Genomic DNA, 21,567 nt, shown 5'->3' with positions numbered 1-21,567 from the left:
ATCTTTCACTAACCCCAGAAACATCTAAATTCCAACCAATTAGGAAGACCTCAAGAGACCAAAGGAAAGACTGAGGAAAGGAAGGAAGGATTGGAAGGAATTTCATTTATTTCTGAGAATAGACGAGTTGAACATTTAATGAATAAATTGCAAAAAGATAGTAAAAGTTAAAGACCCTGTAAATATCTTCTAAATTTGACACACCATAGAGAAGAGTGTTGTTCACAAACCTACCAAATAAAAATGATTTTTAAAAAGTGTATACGAGGCTTAAAAAATCTTGAAAATCAATCAATTGTCTCCACTCTCAAACACTGTTGTCCGCTGAAAGTGCTGAATCCACACCCTGCTCAAGTGTTAATTGTCAATCAAATACCACTACTGTTGATACATTTGTATACCTGCAGAATAAAAATGATGGTACCTTACACAACATCAAACTGCGTTGAGAGATTCATCTTCAAAATTGAATAGTTACTAGGGACTATAGTATTAATTTACAAGGGACTATAGTATAAATTTAGCACACAGATTAACGGGAAAGAGGGGAGATGACCAAGAGCCATTAGGGTAGAAGCTGAAGAGAGGTAGCTGAGGGAGCTAGCTAACTAGCTGGCACAAAAAGGGGATGTGGTCCCAGCCAGACAGGTGAAAGCCTGCCCAGGTACCATCTTCTGTCACGATCAGCAATTAACATAACACGACTGCCAACTAGTTGGCCAACGTGTCACTGGGCAGTTCAAGTTCTAATATAGTGGGGGAGGAGCCCAAATGCATCATGTTAAGCCACGCTCAGTTTAACACAACATTAAATCGCCACAATTCAGTACTACATCATTCTCAGTCTACACGTTTTCAGCAATTATCATCAGACGTGTATCTAGTGTTTCCAAAAAAAAGTCTGTGATTTCACTTTACACGGCCTTCAAATATAAATGTGGATTGTATATAGATTGAAATGCAAGGTCAATATATTAGTGATCCTCAAGCACAAGCGCATTACTGGACACTATAAGCAAGAAAGTGTGTGGTTTTGTGCCACCTGTTCAAATTGTTTTAACAAGGGACAGATGCATGCGAATTCAAAATCATCCTGTTTATTCTAAATGGGCTGAAGTCATTTGGATTTTACTGAGGATGTTAATTTTCACACTCTGAAAATATGTTGACTTCCCTCAAATGTGTTACTGAGTTAGGAGATATTGCTCTCTAGCCATAGTCTGATCTCTTCCTCATTCATCCGGACCCATTGGATGTTATTTCTGACAGTCTCCAGTGCCTGCTGCCTTGGCATCTCCCCAGCACCAGCATTGGGATTCAGACTGAAGAAATGCTCCATCTGCAAGATACAACACACATCACATTACCCAACACAAGGTCAAATCTGGATTAAAGGCAGGATTGGATTTCCAAATCTGGATTTGAATTTTCAAGATTATATGTGGTTTGGAATACTCAATTTTGGATCAGCGAGGAAATAAGCATAAATCAGCTGCATGCGCGGCTAATAAAATAGAACCCTCAGTCTCAAGTGTCCACTTCTGGGTCCACTCCGGGGTGGCATGGCTCAGTGGTAGAGTGGTCATCTCCCATCCGTAAGGTTGACTGATGTTCAGTCACTACGACCAGCCCAGTCCTGTCCAGTCAAGCCCCATCAGGTCCAACCAAGTCAAGCCCAGTCCTCTTGCGTCCAGTCTAGTTATGTCCTGTCTACGCTCGTCAAATCCAGCCACGTCAAGTCATGGTTCTCTGCTCACCTCTTCATCTGTGTTTCATTAAAGTTTCACGTATTACCCTTGATTCCAGTCTTACTGCCGTACTTCCCTGTATTTGAGTCCACCATCCCTCAACCTCTCACGCCACCCATGACTATGACTATGAACAACTGACATGTACTAGTCTGACCTTGGACCCTGCGTACCTGCTACATATTAAATCACATATCTTTAAAGGTTCTGACTATTAATGTGGCAAACATAACAAGAACATGTTGACAGTAGTGTTAATTTCATCGAACTAAACTCAACGAAAACTAAACAAAAGTAATTTCGTCAACACACATTTTTCACCGGATTAAAACTAGACTAGACTAGACTAAAACCCTCATTAATAAACAATAACTGGGACTAAATCAGTATGCATTTTTGTCGACTAATGAAGACAAGACGAAAATAATAATAAAAACTGGACTAAAATGTATTGAGATTTTAGTTCATGAATAAAAAACAAGAATCTTGTCTGCTCATATGTCACTAAATGGGTTTCCAATTCATCCACCCATTTTTATTCGAATTTTCAAAAAATGTGAAAAATAAAACTGATTGGAAACGCTAGAAATTCGAAAAAGGGCCCAAAATTCTCCCAAAAGTTTTTATGCTTGGAAGGGGTGAATTTTGAAGCGTATCGAATAAAAGAAAATGCTAATTCTGGCTACGGAAACAGGTTTTGCGAATAAACGCTAACAAGACCGGATAAACGTTTGTAGTCACAAAGAAATGGCGGACGATAAAGTAAGGTATGGGGGACGACGAAACAGAAATATTTTTGGAATTAATTAATTAAGCGAATATTAATGCAATTTTAGATGGAAAACAGCAAAGAAACGCAATTGCTATTGTACGTTTATCAAGAATTACAGAAGCAAACTCATATGACATCATCGCACAACGCAGTCGCTTCCTGTTCTTCTTCTTCTTTTAAATTACTGGTGGATCACATCTCTATGGTGTCTATGGAGTCCCCTCTTAACATTTGGATGAAAACCTGACTACTATCATGTGACACATCCCCTTTAAAATCTGCAGCTAGAGAGTGCAACATACACAAACACATGGGACACACAGGAGGTGGATTCACGGTGAAAGGTTAAACAAAAGTAAATTGTAGTTATAATGTAACATTAATCTAACAGTTATAACGTTTCAACAATAATGTTAATCCGACCGCTAACTAATGCTGGCTAATTTACTAGCTCGTAGCATGGAGCCATAGTATCCACTTGTTGATAAACTGTAATTGTGTCAAGTTGTTTTTCATAAAGAAGGTTAGAGAAATTTTTATGTGAAATAGTTTTAGATCCCAAATGTTCAAAATAATATGCTGACAAAAAAAAATAGACAGGGGTCAAGTGATTGTCCTGATTAAAACTAGACAAAAAATGTTTTTGTTGACTAAAACTAGATGAATAAAATTAGGGTTGCTTGGACTATATAAAGACTAAAATGCTACATTTATTAGTCGACTAAAAACGTGACGAGGTTGACTAACTTTGTGGCTCAGGGTGTGGAGACGGTCCTTCAGTAACCAGTAGGTTGGCTGTTCAATTCCCGCTCTTTCCAAGTCATGTGTTGTTGTGTCCTTGGGCAAGGCACTTCACACACATTGCCTCCAGTGCTAATCACACTGGTGTATGGAAGGTGTGAATGTTTGGTGGTGGTCGGAGGGGTCGTGGGCGCCCAGGGCAACTGTGGCTATTTAAGTAGCTTACCGCTTACACAGTGTGAATGTGTGAGCGCAGCTTTTAAATACAGTGAATTGTGTGCCCTGTGAATAATTCTGATTTTGATCTTTTAGTTTTACTTTTATCTTCAACATCACTCATTCTGAGGAAATTTGATTTACATTGTTCCTGTAACAGTGACAATAAAGTTTTATAAGCACTTTTACATTCTCAGAGTTACACAAGGATTACTCCAAAATATTCAATGGAATATTAGTCATGAGTGGAAACTAACCCACCACCAATATCAATTGGGGGCTTAGTGTCTTGCTCAAAGATATTCTGACATAGTCACGAGGAGGCTCTGGATAAAACCTTACAACGTTTGGGTTTAGATACGATGCTGCCGCATATGTAAAATGTCTTTGAAATCAGTGTGGTTTTCACTTTTGTACAGGGCAATGTTTTACAAACTTAAAAAATAAATAATTGGGTAAAAAACATCAATATTGTCTAGTCAAATGCAACATAGCTGCATTTGTTTACTACACTTACAGTTCTCAACAATTAAAAACACTGTGCATTAGGTAGCACACAGACTATTCCTTACTTTCCACAGCTGTAGCTCTGTGTTGAAGCTGATTGAGAGTCGATTTAAAAGACGGCCCAGGTTCCTATCATTGATAGTATATCTGTAAAAGAAAATTCATTATTCAATAATCAACGGAATACAGGAAGATAAAAGCATTGGCCATGTGGGCACTGGTCTGATAAAAAGGGTGGTGCCTGAAGTGATTTGTATTGTGTGCAGTGCAGGGTCATTAAAGTTTTGAAATTTTAAATTTAGTTAGTTTTAATTAGTTTTCAGGGTGGTTCTGTTAGTTTTTAATTAGTTTTATTTATTTTTCAAATGCTTAGTTTTAGATTAGTTTTATTTTAGTTAGTTTCAGTATTAGTTTTTTTAAAATGTGTATTACTTGTGTGGAATATTTAATTAACACGATGGAAAAATGAAAAAAGTGACACATTTCTTACCTAGTGTTGCATTTGGGCTGAGTTAAATGAATAAGCTGGCGAGGCGAGCCATTAGAGCAAAAAGTCAAGCAGGCAAACTTGTCATCTAAAGGTGCTTTTCTATTGGCTGCTGCTAGATGAGATCACTTCTGTGTGACACACTTTCAAACGTCCTTATTCCGGTGAATGTCGAAATAAAAATATTTAAAATCATCCACAAAGGCTCATGTATTAAATTAGTTACCTAAGACTAAAACTAAACGACATTTTCGCTATAATTATAGTTCGTTTTAGTTAGTTTTGTAAACATAAAATATAGTTTCAGTTAGTTTTCGCTTAAAAAAAAAAAAATTTTTGTTTTTATTTTATTTCATTAACGAAATTGTTTAAAAAAAAAAAAAGTTGCAGTTTTTTTGTTATTTTTCCTTAACTAAAATAACAATAAACTGTGCTGTGCTATGAAATGTAAGAGGTCACATGATACTTGTTTGGAACAGCACCTTTCAATGGAAAAGAATGGCACTGCAAATGAGTATAATGGCTTTAACTGTTTTTATGGAACAACGAAGCACTCTGGTCAGTTTTTTTGTCACTGTGATCAACACTGACTTAACTGTGCCGAATAGACATTAATTTTATCTCGTAAACAGCTTTAATCTTTATGAGCTAAGACGATGTCATATTGTAGTGGTATTGTGGACTGTTTCTCTTTAACAGTCTTTGATTGTTATACTTAAAGGTTTACAGCATCCCACTCATATGACTGCCAAATTGTTGTCATATCACGTTAGCAGTCCTTAAAAAAAAATAAAAATTATATATATATATATATATGTATATATATGTATATATATATATATATATATATATATATATATATATATATATATATATATATATATATATATATATATATATATTATTCGACACACCTCAAACGTTAGCAGTCCTATCCAATGTGGTTTTTAACATTGTCTAAATTATTATTATTTAAAATGTAAAATATAAAGATGACACTCCTAATAGATACATATCTACTATGTATGTCGAGTACCTTCTGAGTGAGACTGAGTAATGGTTCATCTACTGTACATTTAAAAGGATATTGTCATTTTATTGTTGTTGTTGGAACGCAGTGGTGCATTTGTCTGTCTTTGATGCAGGCAACACGGATTGAGTTTTGTGATGGTTTTCCAGAGATTTTGGTCTCTCCGATTCGCTGTATTTATTGCATTGCTCATGACTTTACACGTGTTTGCATTTATGAAGTCAAAAGGCTAAATTAGTGATATTTTTTTGGGGCATGTTAAATCTTGTAGCATATTAAATATTTTTGAGAGGTGTGTGCTTTACTGCCATGTAACATGAGTTTCAATATGATTGTTTTCCAAAACACAGCCACAACCCAATTTATGGTGGTGTTGAGGGTATTGGACTTCATTCATGCTCCAAAAGCAGATCGCTGTTGGTATTTATTTTGTAGGTTAAAACACATTTATGTTTAAGTATTAAAACTAATGTATACATTTTTTTAATATATTAATCAAAACACATAACCTCCAAGTATTATTGGCATCTACAATTAATAACACAGTATTTTGTATAGTTCATTCCCTCTATCAGCAAGCAATCCATACAAAGATTAGATAATAAAATACCACCTAATAATAACAACAATTGACTTTTTATTGCTTGTTCATTTTTTCCCAGAGTCAATCAAGGAAGTTGAATTAAATTTGCCTCAGCTCACTTATGACCCTGATGAGAATAAGCAGTCTGAAATGGATGGATGGATGGACGGATGGATTTTGATACATGTCAGTAGTGTAGCACTGACCTGTTAACCAGGTATTTCCAGTTGAGTGTGGTCCAGTCCCAGGCCATGCTCTGACCCAGTGGGTTGTAGGACACGTATCTCACCAGAGTGAACAGATCTTGGCTCCTCACCACATTTGTATCTCTGGAGGCTTCGAGGAGTCTGTTTATCACAAGAGTTGTTGTTTTTTAACATCTGTTTTAATGTACACATTACTCATGAGCGATTTTTAGTCTAATCTTAGTTTACGCTATCTCCAGTATTTGTAGATTGAGTACTTCCTTCCATTTTAGGAAAATAAAAACAAAAATCATGAGATGTTCATTTTATTTAGGGATTGACCAATTATCTGTGCTATCTGTGATATTGGGCATTTTTACGAATATCTGTATCGGCTTTTTTTTTTTTTTTTTTGATGGCCGATATAAGGTAAATCTAAAAAAATTCATCTCAGGGAACTATTTACTGAGAGATGCTACTGACCCTGGGAACCTTCTGAACCAAATACATGTGAAAGTTTAAGATTTCAGGTATTTTTTAATTTTGGGGAAAAAATATTTACTGTAGAAAACTATAGAGAGCTATGGCATTTACTTGCTCCAAGTTTCCAATTAACTTTTTAAGACATACTCATTACCTTGAAAGCTCCCTTAATGTTTTGTTAGAAATTTAAAAGGATGTCAATTGCCTAAGATAAAAAAAAAAGAAAAATTGTTCAATAAGATTGGCATTTGGATTTTAAAAAAGGTTGACGCCAATATCCCCCCCCCCTTTTGTATTTTTTTTGTACTGAAAATGAATATCGCCTTTAAATATTGGTTATCAGCCTCCTTGACTACTAATAATCGGCATTAGTATCGACCCTGAAAAAAATCCATATCAGTCTATCTCAAATTTTATTCAACACAAATATCTACATCTGATCGTTTGCCATGAAGCCAATCATGAAGTAATTTATTCAAATATACTGCCACGAACCACACACAAGATTTAGTTGAGAATGTTTCTAAATTTGATGAGTCAAACATTTTGACAATGATATTTCAATTACCTCCAAAGAAGTGCTACATTCTGTACGGATGCCAGCCCATACAGCAACTTGTCCTTCTCTTGAGCCAAGAAGGTTTTTTGGTACCTCTCAAACATGATATTCCACTTTGCTTCAGTGCCTGAGTTCCTCATGCCATAACGATAAACTAGCAACCTCAGGTTCACTGCTACATCGCTGGAAAATAAAATTATTTTGTTATTGTCTCATTGGCAGAGGGTTGCTCTAAAAAGATAAAGACATATTGCTACAACTTTTTTTAGTTTATAAACTCTCGTAACGTAATTTCTTTGGCTCACTATTGGAAGTCATTTCAGAATATTTTTTCTACTTGCGACCACTCAAAATGTTCAGTGGAATCAGACCTATCCATAAATATATAGTTTCTATTTATTTGTTTGTTTTTGATGCCCTCTATTGACAATAAAAGCAATATTGTCCTAAGAGCACAACTAACTCTATCTATCTATCTATCTATCTATCTATCTATAAATAAATAAATAAATAAATATATATATATATATATATATATATATATATATACAGTATATATATATATATATATATATATATATATATATATATATATATATATATATGTATATATATATATATATATATATATATATATACATATATATATATTAGTGATGCACCGAATATTCGGCCGCCGAAAAAGGACATTTTCGGCATCCGGCCCAAATAAAATTAAAGCTGAAAGAATATGGCCGAAATAGGTTGTGGTGATGCAAGCAAAAAAACGCTGCAAGCAAGGGTCTGTTTTAATTAAACAGTGAACGCGGGGGTGAGTGTCCGCCTTTTCTTCCCGCTGGCTTTTCACCGTGTGAGTTTGCACCGGTCGATCGCAGCAGCTCCCGGGGTCATTGCGCACACTGGAGGAGAGGGGCGTCGCTTGGTGTACAACATTTAAGTGGGTCTACACTCTTTCAGCGCCTTCCCCTTTTTTTTCATGAGAGCCCCTCGAACGCTTCCACTTTTTCCAGGCTAAATACTTTAGCTAATGCTAGCACTATTGTACTCAACAGTTTTAAACATGGAAACACTTACCGCTATCTCCGGGTGACGACAGACCTGTACAGGACGCTGTGTGTAACTTTGCAGTCCATTCCTGTAGCCGATTAGCTGGTGCTAACAGATGTAGTTATTTATTTTTAAACATTGGTGAATATGTGAATGTGCTGATTTTAAGTGTGACGCACCTTATCCCACCGCACGCATCCATCCCCGCCTGTGCAAACTACATTGACTATAAAGTGCAATCGCACCGCCAGAAGATGCTCAACCCTCGTTTGTTTTTTAATGTACCATTAGCCAACATGTCTGCGGTGTGAGCACATTTCAATTTATATTGTACTTTGTTAAAATGCCAGTGCTAAATAAATAATTTATAATAATATTCTAATTTTTATTAATTATAATAAATGGAATGATAGTAAAAGTTGGCATAATTTTTTTGCAGCGTTCCGGTTTTCGGCCAAGCATTTTTGGTTTTGGCCAAACATTTTATTTTGGTGCATCCCTATATATATATATATATATATATATATATATATATATATATATATATATATATATATAATTCACATCCAAATTGGAATTTTCACGCACGCGCACATATACACTCATCACACACTCATACGCGTGTGCACGTCACTGTTACTGCGTCCACTCACGCTCACAGACCTGAGCTATCGATCCCAACCGTGCTTTCTTGTTTTGGTATAAGAATGGGGACATAGGAAGCACATAAGTCAGTTCAATCAAAATTATAATCAGCTCTCTAGCGCCATCTAGTGCATTATGACTAAAGTTTAGAAAAAAATCTACGTTTAGTTGATGCCCCAGTGAAACACATCAGATGTACAGTGCATCAAAAAACATGAAAAATTATGATTTATAATGGGAGTTGATGGACCAAAATTTGGACATTTTTACTTACATGTACAATAAAAATATGTTTCCCACATATAATAATGGCAATAATCAATTTTGAAATTTTGGACGGTGCCATTTTGAACTTCAACATGTTTTGGACAATTGGATGAAATTTCAGCTCACTCAGTGATTTTTTATTTGATAATAATATTAATAAAAAGCACTAAAGCAACAATTTTTTCTTACGAGCGTAAATCAGGCTTTTACAATGTTACAAACCTCAGATTTCCATTAATCCACTGGTCAAAAATGTCTGACGCTGCATTCAATGTATCTTGATCTCCCATTTGACAAGCAATGCCGAGCACAGTCTCCCGCAATAACCTGACAGAAATATCCAACAATAACTTGACACCATCATACACTATAGATAGTAGTAATGTTACTAATGATTTATTGACTTTTTACATCATATTCATTTGTTGAGCTTGACAAACCTCTGTATCTGTGTTCCAGTATCATTCCATCCGAGTTCAGATGAAATTGCTTTTACATGATCGCGAAACAGTTTCTGGGGGAAGGAAAAGATAAAAACAGATGGACAATTAAGGACGGTATTGTTACACCTGCTGTACAGTATTTGCCCACTGCCAATGCAACATCTGATTTGTTGATGCTGTAATATACATATATATTAGGGGTCTAAAGCGATTATTTTTTTTGGTCATAATTAATCGTATGACTTCAACTCACGATTAATCACAAATTTTATATCTGTTCTAAATGTACAATAAAATGTACAAAAAAAAGTTTGCATACTCTTGTTAACATAAAAGTGGAAAAAAATATTCAATAGAAATATGGCTGCATCTTTTAGTCATTAATACATCAATTTCATAATAATTCATAACATTGTGTTAAAATTAAAAAAAGACGTATTGCACTATAAAAAGGTATGATATTGATTTGTGTTGAGGTCATTTATCTGCCACTAGATGGCATAATTGCATTTTTAAGACATTGGTGACAGTGCATTTTTCTTTTCATATTAAGAGCTATCTAATCTTTAACATGAAGTAACTTGTGAAATTCTGCACATTTATAAAATTGTAAAATACAACTTAACCCCAGTCTCCACATTATTATTAAACTTATTCCTGCTAAATTTTGACATGAACGTATCTGCTGCGTTGGGACTAGATTTCCCCCAGTACAGGCTTCGGGGCGGTCATTAATCTCCTGTTAAAATTTTTTTTGTGGCATTAAGGAACTTTAAATTAACTCATAATTAATGCACTAATGTTGACACCCCTAATAAATACACACACACACACACACACGCACACACACACACGATTCAAGGACAATACATTTAAAATGGAATGGTTTTATTCAGTTTCATTTGATGCACTCAGATCTGTTCACTCAAAACCAATGTTCCTATTCAAATATGTTTAACCATAGAAGTACATATTAAAAATGCACCAAATGTCATTATAAGTTGTATGTATAGGACACCAAAAATACACAAATAATGTGTGGTGATTTTAACATGGGCATCAGAAAACAACTGATTTTATAAATACAATGCATAGTAATAATCTATCCCCTGTAATTATGAAACGTAGCAGAATAACAATAGATACAGCTACAGTAATAGATAAAATATTCATAAATAAAATTGACAATAAAATAGAAACTTCTTATTAATGATAAACGTGATCATCTTCCGGTCTTTGCAATCTTCCAAGACTATTTTGATTTAAAAAAAATAAAACCAACAATAGCTTACACATCAAAAAACAAGACTAAGAACACAATGCTCCATGGCTGCCTTTAAGTTGGATTTAGAAAAACATAATTGGTCTGAGGTCTATTCAAATGATGATCCCAATATTGCATACAGTGCATTTCAGTCTACTATTATTTCTCTATACAATAAACATTGTCTATTAACAAAAGTCACCAGAAAATATAAAGGTCTAAATAAGGCATGTATGACGAAGGGGATAGAGAATGCATGTAAAAAGAAAAACATTTCATACAAAAGATTTATTAAATTAACCCTAACCATAACCATAAGAATTATAAATCGATCAAAATATACAGAACCAACTCATTCTCTATTTATTAAATCAAATACAATGAAATTTTACGACTTAGTTGAATTTAAAATAGCACAAATAATGTATAAAGTACACAACAATCTACTCTGCCACAGTACTCAGAAGCTGTTTGAAGTCCCTTATAACAAGTGGTACAAGTGTCTACAAAAAAAATAAAACAAGAATAAATATTAAGCAAAGGTGTGTTTCTCTGTAAAATGTGTTAATTTGTGGAATGGTTTTGGAACTGACCTGAAAAGATGTCAGTCACTTGCTGAATTTAAAACATTGTTTAAAACCAAGTTAATTTTTTTTTTAATTTTTTTTTTTACTTACATCAGACATGAGCTATTATAATTAGATATATGCTGTAATTTCTTTGGATGTATTGGTATGAGTGTAATCCAAATTTTATATGTGAGTATGAGGATAACTATACAGTATATATATATATATATATATATATATATATATATATATATATATATATATATATATATATATATATATATGTTATAAATGTATTATGGTTTATGCCTATGAATTTCATGTACATACAGTATGTCGCTTGCGAATGTGCGTATGCTAAAGTGCACTTGTATATATGACTAGGTTTATACATTTCCTTTTGTTGAAATACATTAACCTTATCATTTTATCAACATAAAACGAATAAGGGGTAGGACTAGATACGTTTTTAACTTCCTCCTACCCCTTTTGAGCATATAAACTCTTTTCTTTCTTCCTATTCTTGTTTTTCTTGTTTTACTTCAACTTATATTTTAAACATGTAATGTGTTTTCTTTATGTTTATATGTTCAATAAAACCATAAACCAAACCAAATCATTTATTATTACACCGCTACTATATATACAAAAAAATGGAATCTTAAGAAAGCATGTTACAAATCATGAAACTTTGACACACATAATGATAAAGACATTTGGCAATTAAAAGTTTTAAAGCTATTACTTTTTATGTTTTTCTTTCTTACAAAGATTACATTTAAATGATAACAACTCCTGACCATTCAATACTCATATCAGTAAAATGAATTGATTTTCAAAAGAAATTCAGCGAGACATGTCTTTACTGTATTATTATTATTATTATTTTTATCATTATTATCATTATTATTATCATTGATATATGAAAATGGTCTATATGCAAAGTATAGTAAGTATATATAGTATAGTAAGTAAGTATATATTCTTACAAAGATTGCATTTGAATCATAACTGCTGACCATTCAAATACTCATACTAGTAAAATGAATTGATTTTCAAAAGGAAATTCAGTGGGACATGTCTTTACTGTATTATTATTATTATTATATGTATATTACGGAGAAAAAAAATGTTTACCCACCTGAAACCTTGGATAAAGAACAGTATTGCCGGACAGCATGTCCCGAACATAGGCAATAGAGGCGGCGACACGTTCCCATACAATGTACTGGTCCTCATTTTTTAGATACATGGTAAGGTTGAAGGCGTGGCCATAATCTATTACGTCTGCCCTGAACAATGAGTTCAAAATCAGATTTTACTATACATAAATCATTAATATGTTGTTTGCTCTGCAATTTTGTCACATACAGTACTTTACCTTACTAGAGCAAACACATCGTCAATGTAGCTTGTACGATCAGCTGCATCAAACTCCTGTTATAGGAAAGAAAATATGTCATCAACTTTGTTTTTGTTGACTTTTATCTCATGCATTTCTTGTTTTATTGGGTTCTGTCATCTTGTCTTGCTTGTTAGGTTTTTGTTTCAACCTGCTCTCATCAGCCGTTTCTCTTGTGTTTACCAATCAGCTCAGTGCCTGTATGCAAATAATTGGATTTTGAGCGTGCCTGCCCATCCATAAATTGTGAAATATTAAACAACCAAGTAAATCTTTTGTTATCTTCCAATTAAAGAAAATTTGTCTGTGTGTGAGTTTGTTCGGGATTTCCGCCACACTATACACACATACTGTAACAGTGGGGCTCATTTAAAGGGATTACATCACGGTATTTTAAACCCTTCCACAGTTAACTATAGGCATATGTTGATTAAATCTTACCTTTGACACCATGGCGATTTATTTTTGTATGAAATATTAGGTGTTTTGCTGGTTACTTTTCTAATGCGGAAGCAAAACGCCCGGTTCAGTAAAACCACGTTAGGTTGCCGCGCCCCCTCTCGTCTGACATGCTGCTGGAGCGCTGCGTTTGAGCACTTCTCTAAATGGCCACATAAGTCATCAATTCTTCAATAAAAATTTTAAACAAAATGTTAGATACATGTATCTTAATTGAATAAACCTGACACAAAACGGCCCTTTGCTGCAAGAAATCGTAGTGGAGGAGGACGGGAGGAGAGGGAGAGAGGAGGAAGAAAAAAAAACCCTCAGTGGATCACGAACCGGGGACCTGCTGCTTTCAGGGCGAGCGAACTAAGCACTACAATCTTCGTTCAGTTAGGTTCAAGAGCATTTACACAAGTGTCAGCCACAACCTTTCTGGGATTGTAAGACGACCAATTGTCATTGCACTCTGGCATTCCAAATGTGAAGGATAATTGATTGCTTTTAATTCATTTGGACAGAATGTTTACTAACAAAGGCTGCTACTTTTATCACTATCCTGCGAGCATAGAGGGCTCAGAGAAAGTTGGCGTGCGTTTAGTCCGCGGTGCAGGGGTGGGTCCGCACCTAATGACGTCATACAGTGAGCACCCGCTTGTTTCCTCAGGTTGGGAGGGGCTGGTGCTTGGAGAGCAGAATGACCTAGAATTTCTCATAGAGGAAGAAAGCACCACTTCGGTGATGTTTTTGGTGGGGAATTAGCATTTTAACATCATCTAAAAGCTCAAAAAAGTTATTTTTTTATGTCACTGTCCCTTTAAAAATCTGAATTGAGCATCACGTCCTGCAGTGTGAATGTTGCCTTAGGTGTTTATACTGTACCCGTGACAATACCTTAATGCAGCTTTTTAACTATAACATATAACAGCAATATATGTACAGCTGGCATTGGGCCGCCACCTCATGAGTCAAAATTGAGTAAATTTCATATTTTTTCAAAATTCTATTCTGTCGGTCAGTCAGTCCCACACGCGTGGGTGTTACGTTTACAAATTATTGAACAATCTAAAGTGTTAAAATGACTTGCACTCTTTGATGATGTAATATTAATGGCTGAACAAATTTTTGGGGTTCTCTCTTGAAATGTGACTACTGTATTTTCCAGACTATAAATTGCTCTGGAGTAGAAGTTGCACAAGGCCAAAAATGCATAATTAGGTAGAAAAAAACATATGCAAGTAGCACAGGAGTAAAAGTCGCATTAAGTATACGGTATATAGTCTTTTATATTATAAATCTAGACTGCCCTCTTGTGGCTGTCTGTGGAATTATATTCTCCCTGGTATACTTTTTTCACGTGTCGTACGGAGTATAAATCGCAGGAACGGCCAACCTATAAAAAAAAAAAAGTGTGACTTACAGTCCAGAAAATACGGTATTTTGGAGGTACAAAGTTTCGGCCCAATGCCAGCGATATATAGTACATGTACAGTTGTGGAAATATGTATAAAGTTTACCAAGTGGTTGTTTTGAAGCTGTTGGCTAATCTCGTTCCACATCTGATCTTCATGGTTAACTCGGTAGAATCCTATATGATCATTGTTGATCTTCAGCAAGCCGTCCACTGAAGGTGAGTAGTCACTTAGAATGTGCTCTGAAATGTGGAATGAGTGAAAACAAAAATGTTACTTTAGATTGACCAAGCGAGTTAAGTTTAAAGTTTGCTGCCCAAAATGTATTGATTTATTTATTTAAAAAGGTATAAATAGGTCTTTAGGTGCATAGTAATATTTAAAATAGAACGCATTTATACTTTGTGCGAGCAAATGAGTTAATTACTTTGACCTCAAGGAATTAGGGTGATCTCAAAATCTTCAATTGAAGATGGACTAAAGTTTAATCTTAATATTTTTCACAAAATTCTCTCTTTTAAAGAGGTGCAAGATGGTAATCTTCCATGATATATGAGACGTAGGTAGTGGCCCTGCTGTTGGGGGATGCTAGATACAGATAAACTCGAGGGGGTTACCCCCTCTCTCTTGCTCTCTCTTTCTGGTATCTCTTCCAAGATGGAAGTAAGTAGCATACCAGCGTCTTCCCACCATTTTCTTTATCCCTTGTTTTGTGTGGTGGGAATCATAAGAACGTTGCTTCTCTTTTTCTCTCTTTTTCCTGTTTTTTCTTGGTTAGACCCTATACGCTCCCTCACAGACCCATCCATCGCAACGCCACAAGCTCACGCGTACACATTGCTTCCTTAATCTGCCTAACATGTCAATAGCCAGGTTGATAATTATGATTCGCTCAAGGGAGTTCTCCACAATATCAATCAAGGACCGCTCCACTGTGATTTGCTTGGGAAAGATTGGACATTCTGTAGAATACTACGAGCTGATTGGACAATGCACCAACTTGTGCACACCTACCAAACTTTTGTTTTGACCAATCACTGCAGCTGATGTGAATGTCATTGTCGTAGGAAAAAAAAAAAGCACGAACATTAGGGATGCACTGAAATGAAATATTTTGTCCAAAATCGAAAACTGAAAATGAGAAATGCTTGGCCAAAAACCGAAAACTAAAACGCTGAAAAAAATGATGCAATTTTTTTTCATTATCATTGCATTTATTATAATTAATTCAAATTATCATACTATTATAACATTTAGGCCTATTTAGAACGGACACTTTAACAAAGCCCAATGTAAATTGAAATGTGTTCACACCACAGACATCAAAGACATGCTGGCGAATGGTTCATAAAACACCAAACGCGGAGTGAGCAACTTATGGAGGACCAAAAGTGCCAAAATTAAATAAATGAATACATCATTAAATAATTAAATAAATGTGCCATGAAATAATTAAATGTGTCATTTATTAATTACATATGGAATTAAATAAACCAATAATTAAATAAATGGGTCATTCATTAAATTACCTACATATATATATATATATATATAATTCTTTTTGTATTTATTTATTACATGTTCCTGTGTTGCAGTCTTTCATGACTTTATTTTATCTGTCAAACTCGCCCGTCAAAGTTAGTGGGCGGGGCTGATTCACTCAAATCTTGTCTAATTGACTGCTTTGGAGTGAAGAGGTTAGAAACATGGCGGCTAAGGTGATGGATTGTTTTGCTGAAATAGAGTGATCGAGGCTTGTTATTGTGCAAAACCAACATAAAAATAAAAGCGATATTTCTACTATTTAGTACAGTAGAAAGTACAGTTTTGACTTGTAGGTGTTTCCATGGAAGAGTGATTTGCTTCTGAGGCGTAATTCTCGTAATATCCCGTCTCGACTCTTGCGAGATTTCGCAGTTCTTGTAGGCGGTTACGTCACGCTAGCGGCTCCTCATGAACGTCACGAGAATACATAGTATGCGTGTATGGAGCCGCGGCACAAAAGTGAGTGGCTCTGTACTTCCAACTTCCTTTTCTTCCTTTTACCGGGCGGGATCACATGACAACAGGAAAATGCGGAAAAAGTGACTTCCATTTCAACATGTCTCAAAAAGCACCTTATGAGAGCGTAAAGCTGAGTCTAATGGTAACGCACCTATTGAGGTCAATAGCACCACCCAGCCGATCGAATTGTGTTTACTAGCTACTCACTCTGCATCAATTTATTGTTCTGAAATGAATTTGCCTTGACTTGGTGACCAATCAGGTGTTAGGACCTGCCCACCAAACTTTGATGGGTGAGTTTGACAGATAAAATAAATTTATGAAATTCCGTAACACAGTGACCATGAAATAATTAATTAAATAGAGAAATAATTATATATATATATATATATATATATATATATATATATTTACAAATAATCATAGGTAATTTCATTAATTAATGACACATTTATTTAATTATTTAATGGTGTATTCATTTATTTAATTTTGGCACTTTTGGTCCTCCATAGCAAATGAGTATTTTCTGACGGTGCAATTGCACTTTATAGTCACTATACAATAGTTCGCACCGGCAGGCACGGATGCGTGCGCTGCGGTGCGGATGACGCATTTGTAGGCTATTTGGAGCGGGACCCGGCGCGGCGAATTTAAAATCGGGCACATTCACATATTCACCAACGTTTAAAAATAAATACATTTCTTCGCACCAGCCAATCAGCTTTGGGAATGGACTGCAAAGTCACACACGGCGTCCTGTACAGTTCTGTAGTCACCCGGAGATAGTGATGTTTACTTGTTTAAAACTGCACGGCCACCAGAATGCAAGTGAAAAAGTGGAAGCGCTCGAGGGGCTCTCAGAAAAAAAGAGTGGCTCACCTGTAGCGCAGTACTCGCCAGTTTGGAGATAAATATGATGCAAAAGTAACGCCAGATTGAGGAAAAGCCTGTCTTATTTCACAGATCTTCTGCTGATGTGAATGTAGCAGGCGGAGGTCCCCCACCTGTGGCAGTGGCCTTAGTCTTTTTTTCTGGTGGCTACAATGGTGGGCAACATATATTTACAGCTCAACACCTATTTAATCTTATTTTTTATATATATTGTTATAGGCTACTTGCCGACTTGTTGCCATGATCGCTCTTGGCTACTGTTGAGATGTAACAGTAAAGAATGAATATGTAGGTCAATTCGAAGTGCTTTACATTAAATCAATAATTAATAACACTATTAATGTAAAATGCACATCTAACATGAAACAATTATAACTTATACATTTAGTCTGTCGGCTATTTTTTATTTATTTTTTTGCCAATGATATTTCCCTCGTCTTATTGATAGCAGCACTATTGCCTTTTTTGATGAGTCTTCAATTCCTCAAACAGCTCCATTAATAACTTTTGTTCTGTTTGTAAGAAGAATACTGCTGTCTTTTTGCTGTCTTTTTGCTGTCGTTTGACATAATTGATCGCAATTTCGCCTATTGACTAATGAGGGCTTCTTGTTTTCCCCGGGAGCGTGTACAAAGCCAGGTTATGCAAGCCTGGCTTACGTTAGCCTTGATTAGACGTGACTAGAATGGGTTAGTGGAATGACTTGGCGCTTTATTGAGATGGTGTTCACTTCCAGCCTTTCTTTTTTGCATGAGCTTTCTTTGCTGCGTTGATGGAACACCCAGCTGATCTTCAAATCAAGGTTGACACAACCACAGCAATGGATGCAGAAACGGCTCTTCTGGACATCAAATAAAACAGTTCAAATGATGCACAATCTTGTTTATTGAATGATACACGTTATTTGATCTATTTCAAATAACTCTCAATATGGATTAAATTGTACTCCTTTAACATTTCAAACTAAAAATTGGAAGACGTCTAGAAAGCATAATTTCTTCACTTTCCCAAAGGTGATTGCAGTGAAATTCTCTCAGAACAGTAACCAGTGTATCAAGGATTCTCATTTGTTGGACTTCACAGACGCTTAGAAGCAGGTTTGATGTCACACCATGTGCCACCGTCTAGAGATGAATCAAGAAGTTGCTTTGATTGACTGCATGCTGGCATCTGTGCAAACAGAATGGTTGGGTCAGCATATTCAAACAATAAAAAAAAATAATCATAGCTTCCTCGCTGGGTCATTATCAAAACACAACCACTGACATTATACGTAATCAGTTAAACGTTTAGCTTTATCTTGTTAGCCAGAAAAAAACGAAGATTTTATCACATCTTAACAGAAATAGTGGTAATACTGATAGACACAGACATTGTTCATAAACGTTTCCATTTGTATTATTTTTATTTGGCTTCAATGTTGAAGGCAAATGTGTATGTTTACAAGTGTTAAGAATGATCATTTGAATTTCACTGCAAGACTTGTTTTAACAACACATGGGATACTGTATGTCCTGTATAGAATGTTGAAATAAAAACGGCAAATATGTCATCATGAACTCACATCTTATGAAAGGGTGTCGAATTTAATATATCTCAGTTCAAGTATACAGGTTATTTTTAAAGACATGAAAGAAGTGCAGGGACAAGCTATTGATCGTATGTTTACACTGGTAGGCTTCAACTCTTTAAATGAAAATCGTGACTTTAATGTGTTCAGTTTTCGTGACAATTTACAACATGAGATGAGCTAGCTAGCACCGGATTATGAGCTATGATCGTACAATAAATCTTACCTTCATACTAAAACTTCTTTCTTTCTGTCCACTTTGAGTGCTCTTCATGTCAACCAACGTTTAAGCTGTTTCACACAGTGTTTGTATATTGAACCATGTTGAAATTTTCTCGCCTGGGACGTCCTCTTATTCCAAAATGACGCGTAAACTGCTGTGGCTACTCTGTTTGTTTCGAATTTCGGGCTTGTGCATATTAATGATAAAAACGTGGCGTCATTTGAGATCAACCCACTGTTGTTCGCTGAACCAATGAGGTTGAGCTTTAGCCCGCCCAAATCCTCCAGAGCCCGCCCTCTTCTTTACGAGTACAAATCACTTTTTTTTTTCATTTTTTACAGGTACAAATTTTTTTTTACAGATACAATATTTTTTTTTCTTTTGCAGGTTCACATTTTTTTACAGGTACAAATCACAACTTTTACAGACACAAATTTATACTTTTTTCTACAGGTCAAATTTTTTTTTAATACAACTAAAAAAATTTTTTTAGAGGTACAAGTTACTTTTGCACCATATTTACCTCCATACGGCAGCGCTCTCTTTTTTCGACCCGCTGAAATGCTGGACAATAGTTTACCAAGCGACCCTCTCCTCCGGTGTGCACAATGAAGCTGCCGGTACTCAAACGCCAGCGAACAGCAAGGCGGACACTCACTCCCGTGTTTGGTGTTCATTTCAAACACAAACAGACACTTGCTTGCTGCGTGTGTGTTTTTTTTTTGCTTGCGTCAGCACAACATCCTCTTTTGGCCATATTCTTTTGGCTTGAAATTTATTTCGCCCGAATGCCGAAAATGCATATTTTTGCCATATTCGGCGGAAAATTTTCGGTGGCCAGCTAAAAATGCATGAAGTGCCTCTCGCTGTTCTTCTTCAAAAAGGAAATTTTGAGTGATTTAGCGAGAACAGAATTAACTGCAGTGTCCATGCATTTGTCCACTAGTGTTGCCATGTTTGGTTCATTGTTTGTTTCCAAGTAATGGCTTCAGGCTTCCTGATTTAGTCACAGCTTAATAAACAAAAAACAACGCCTGATTGTTCCAACCTAAAAAAGGTCAGTTGCCAACGGATTAGTGGGAGCAGTACAAGATGGATTCTTGTGGTGTTTGTGAACAAATACAAATTCAGCATGCTGGCAAGGTTGTAATCTGCTACTGAAGCACCTCTAAAGCCAGCAGATCAGACTCTGGGCTGCGAGGACAAATTTTGTTTGATGAACTCTCTCACTGCTACGCTAAACGATGTGTAAATGGAACTTTGAAGACATTAACCAGATTGTGAAAATTGGTGATTCAAATGGTTGAGTAATCAGGTTAACTTTAACTTTCCCATTTTTGCCTAATTAGAGAACTACCTCATTTAAGACCGTTCCTCTTTAGCTGTTTTTTCTTATCTTTGTTTATTTTAACCTTTTTCATTCTTACTTGTATCGATTTCTTATCACAGTAGTTTGAGTTTTGCCTTTCTAAGTTCCCAAGTAGATTAGAAAATAAACAACTGTGCGCATGGGTGGAGTTGTCTCTTTTATTTTCGTAGACTTTGCACTGGTAGAATTTGGCTTATGGTTTAAACCAATGGTTTGCACCTTTGAAGGATGGGAAAAAAAAGCATTTTACTAGCCAATCATAGCGGCATCCTTCATTTGCATTAAAATCAGGGTGGTCGTAGTGCATGACATGGTTGACATTGAACAGAACAGAGAATAGACCCTCTGGGGTCCGTATGACAGGGGCAGGTAAACTGCAAGCTCTCCCCTTGTGGATGATGACTAATTAAATAAATAAATGAATAAAAGTTCAAATCAAAACGAATATAATAAGAATATATATATATATATATATATATATATATATATATATATATATTTTTTTGTCATTTATTTATTTTCAATTTTGGCAGTTTTGGTCCTCCATACTGTCCCCACACACAGCAATGATGATAACTGAAGCAGAGTACCCTACCTGTGATACTCTTGTCAAACACGTCTGAAATGTTTTTATTGCTCTTCACAGAGTGCCACTTGATTGGTATAGTCCACTTGTAACTGTAGGGAATAAATTAGCAAAAATTGA

At 35.5% G+C, this 21,567-nt stretch overlaps 2 protein-coding genes and 1 long non-coding RNA gene across 3 annotated transcripts in view; 1 reads left to right on the top strand and 2 right to left on the bottom strand.

The window, feature by feature from the left end:
• Window positions 1-21,567, top strand: part of LOC144048747 (glucosamine-6-phosphate deaminase 2) — a 267,445-nt gene that overhangs the window by 17,539 nt on the left and 228,339 nt on the right. The gene's annotated exons all lie outside the window — the stretch shown is intronic.
• enpep (glutamyl aminopeptidase) overlaps window positions 86-21,567 on the bottom strand; it is a 57,999-nt gene continuing 36,517 nt past the window's right edge. Inside the window, exons 11-20 of the mRNA XM_077560944.1 lie at window positions 21,457-21,539; window positions 14,910-15,046; window positions 12,928-12,983; window positions 12,688-12,838; window positions 9,711-9,784; window positions 9,493-9,597; window positions 7,321-7,494; window positions 6,291-6,431; window positions 4,050-4,131; window positions 86-1,339 (exon numbers count right to left, since the gene is read on the bottom strand). Coding sequence (XP_077417070.1) covers window positions 1,193-1,339; window positions 4,050-4,131; window positions 6,291-6,431; window positions 7,321-7,494; window positions 9,493-9,597; window positions 9,711-9,784; window positions 12,688-12,838; window positions 12,928-12,983; window positions 14,910-15,046; window positions 21,457-21,539 — 1,150 coding nt within the window. The 3' untranslated portion in view covers window positions 86-1,192. The remainder of the gene's footprint in view (window positions 1,340-4,049; window positions 4,132-6,290; window positions 6,432-7,320; window positions 7,495-9,492; window positions 9,598-9,710; window positions 9,785-12,687; window positions 12,839-12,927; window positions 12,984-14,909; window positions 15,047-21,456; window positions 21,540-21,567) is intronic.
• Window positions 18,567-19,638, bottom strand: LOC144045076 (uncharacterized). The gene is made up of 2 exons (XR_013291422.1): window positions 19,496-19,638; window positions 18,567-18,869 (listed from the first exon to the last, which is right to left on the bottom strand). It is a non-coding gene; the product is annotated as an uncharacterized LOC144045076 (long non-coding RNA).

Source organism: Vanacampus margaritifer, chromosome 1 (assembly GCF_051991255.1).
Source record: "Vanacampus margaritifer isolate UIUO_Vmar chromosome 1, RoL_Vmar_1.0, whole genome shotgun sequence".
NCBI lineage: Eukaryota > Metazoa > Chordata > Actinopteri > Syngnathiformes > Syngnathidae > Vanacampus > Vanacampus margaritifer.
Note: the sequence above shows the minus strand (reverse complement) of the source record. Positions and strands in the feature narration are given on the sequence as shown.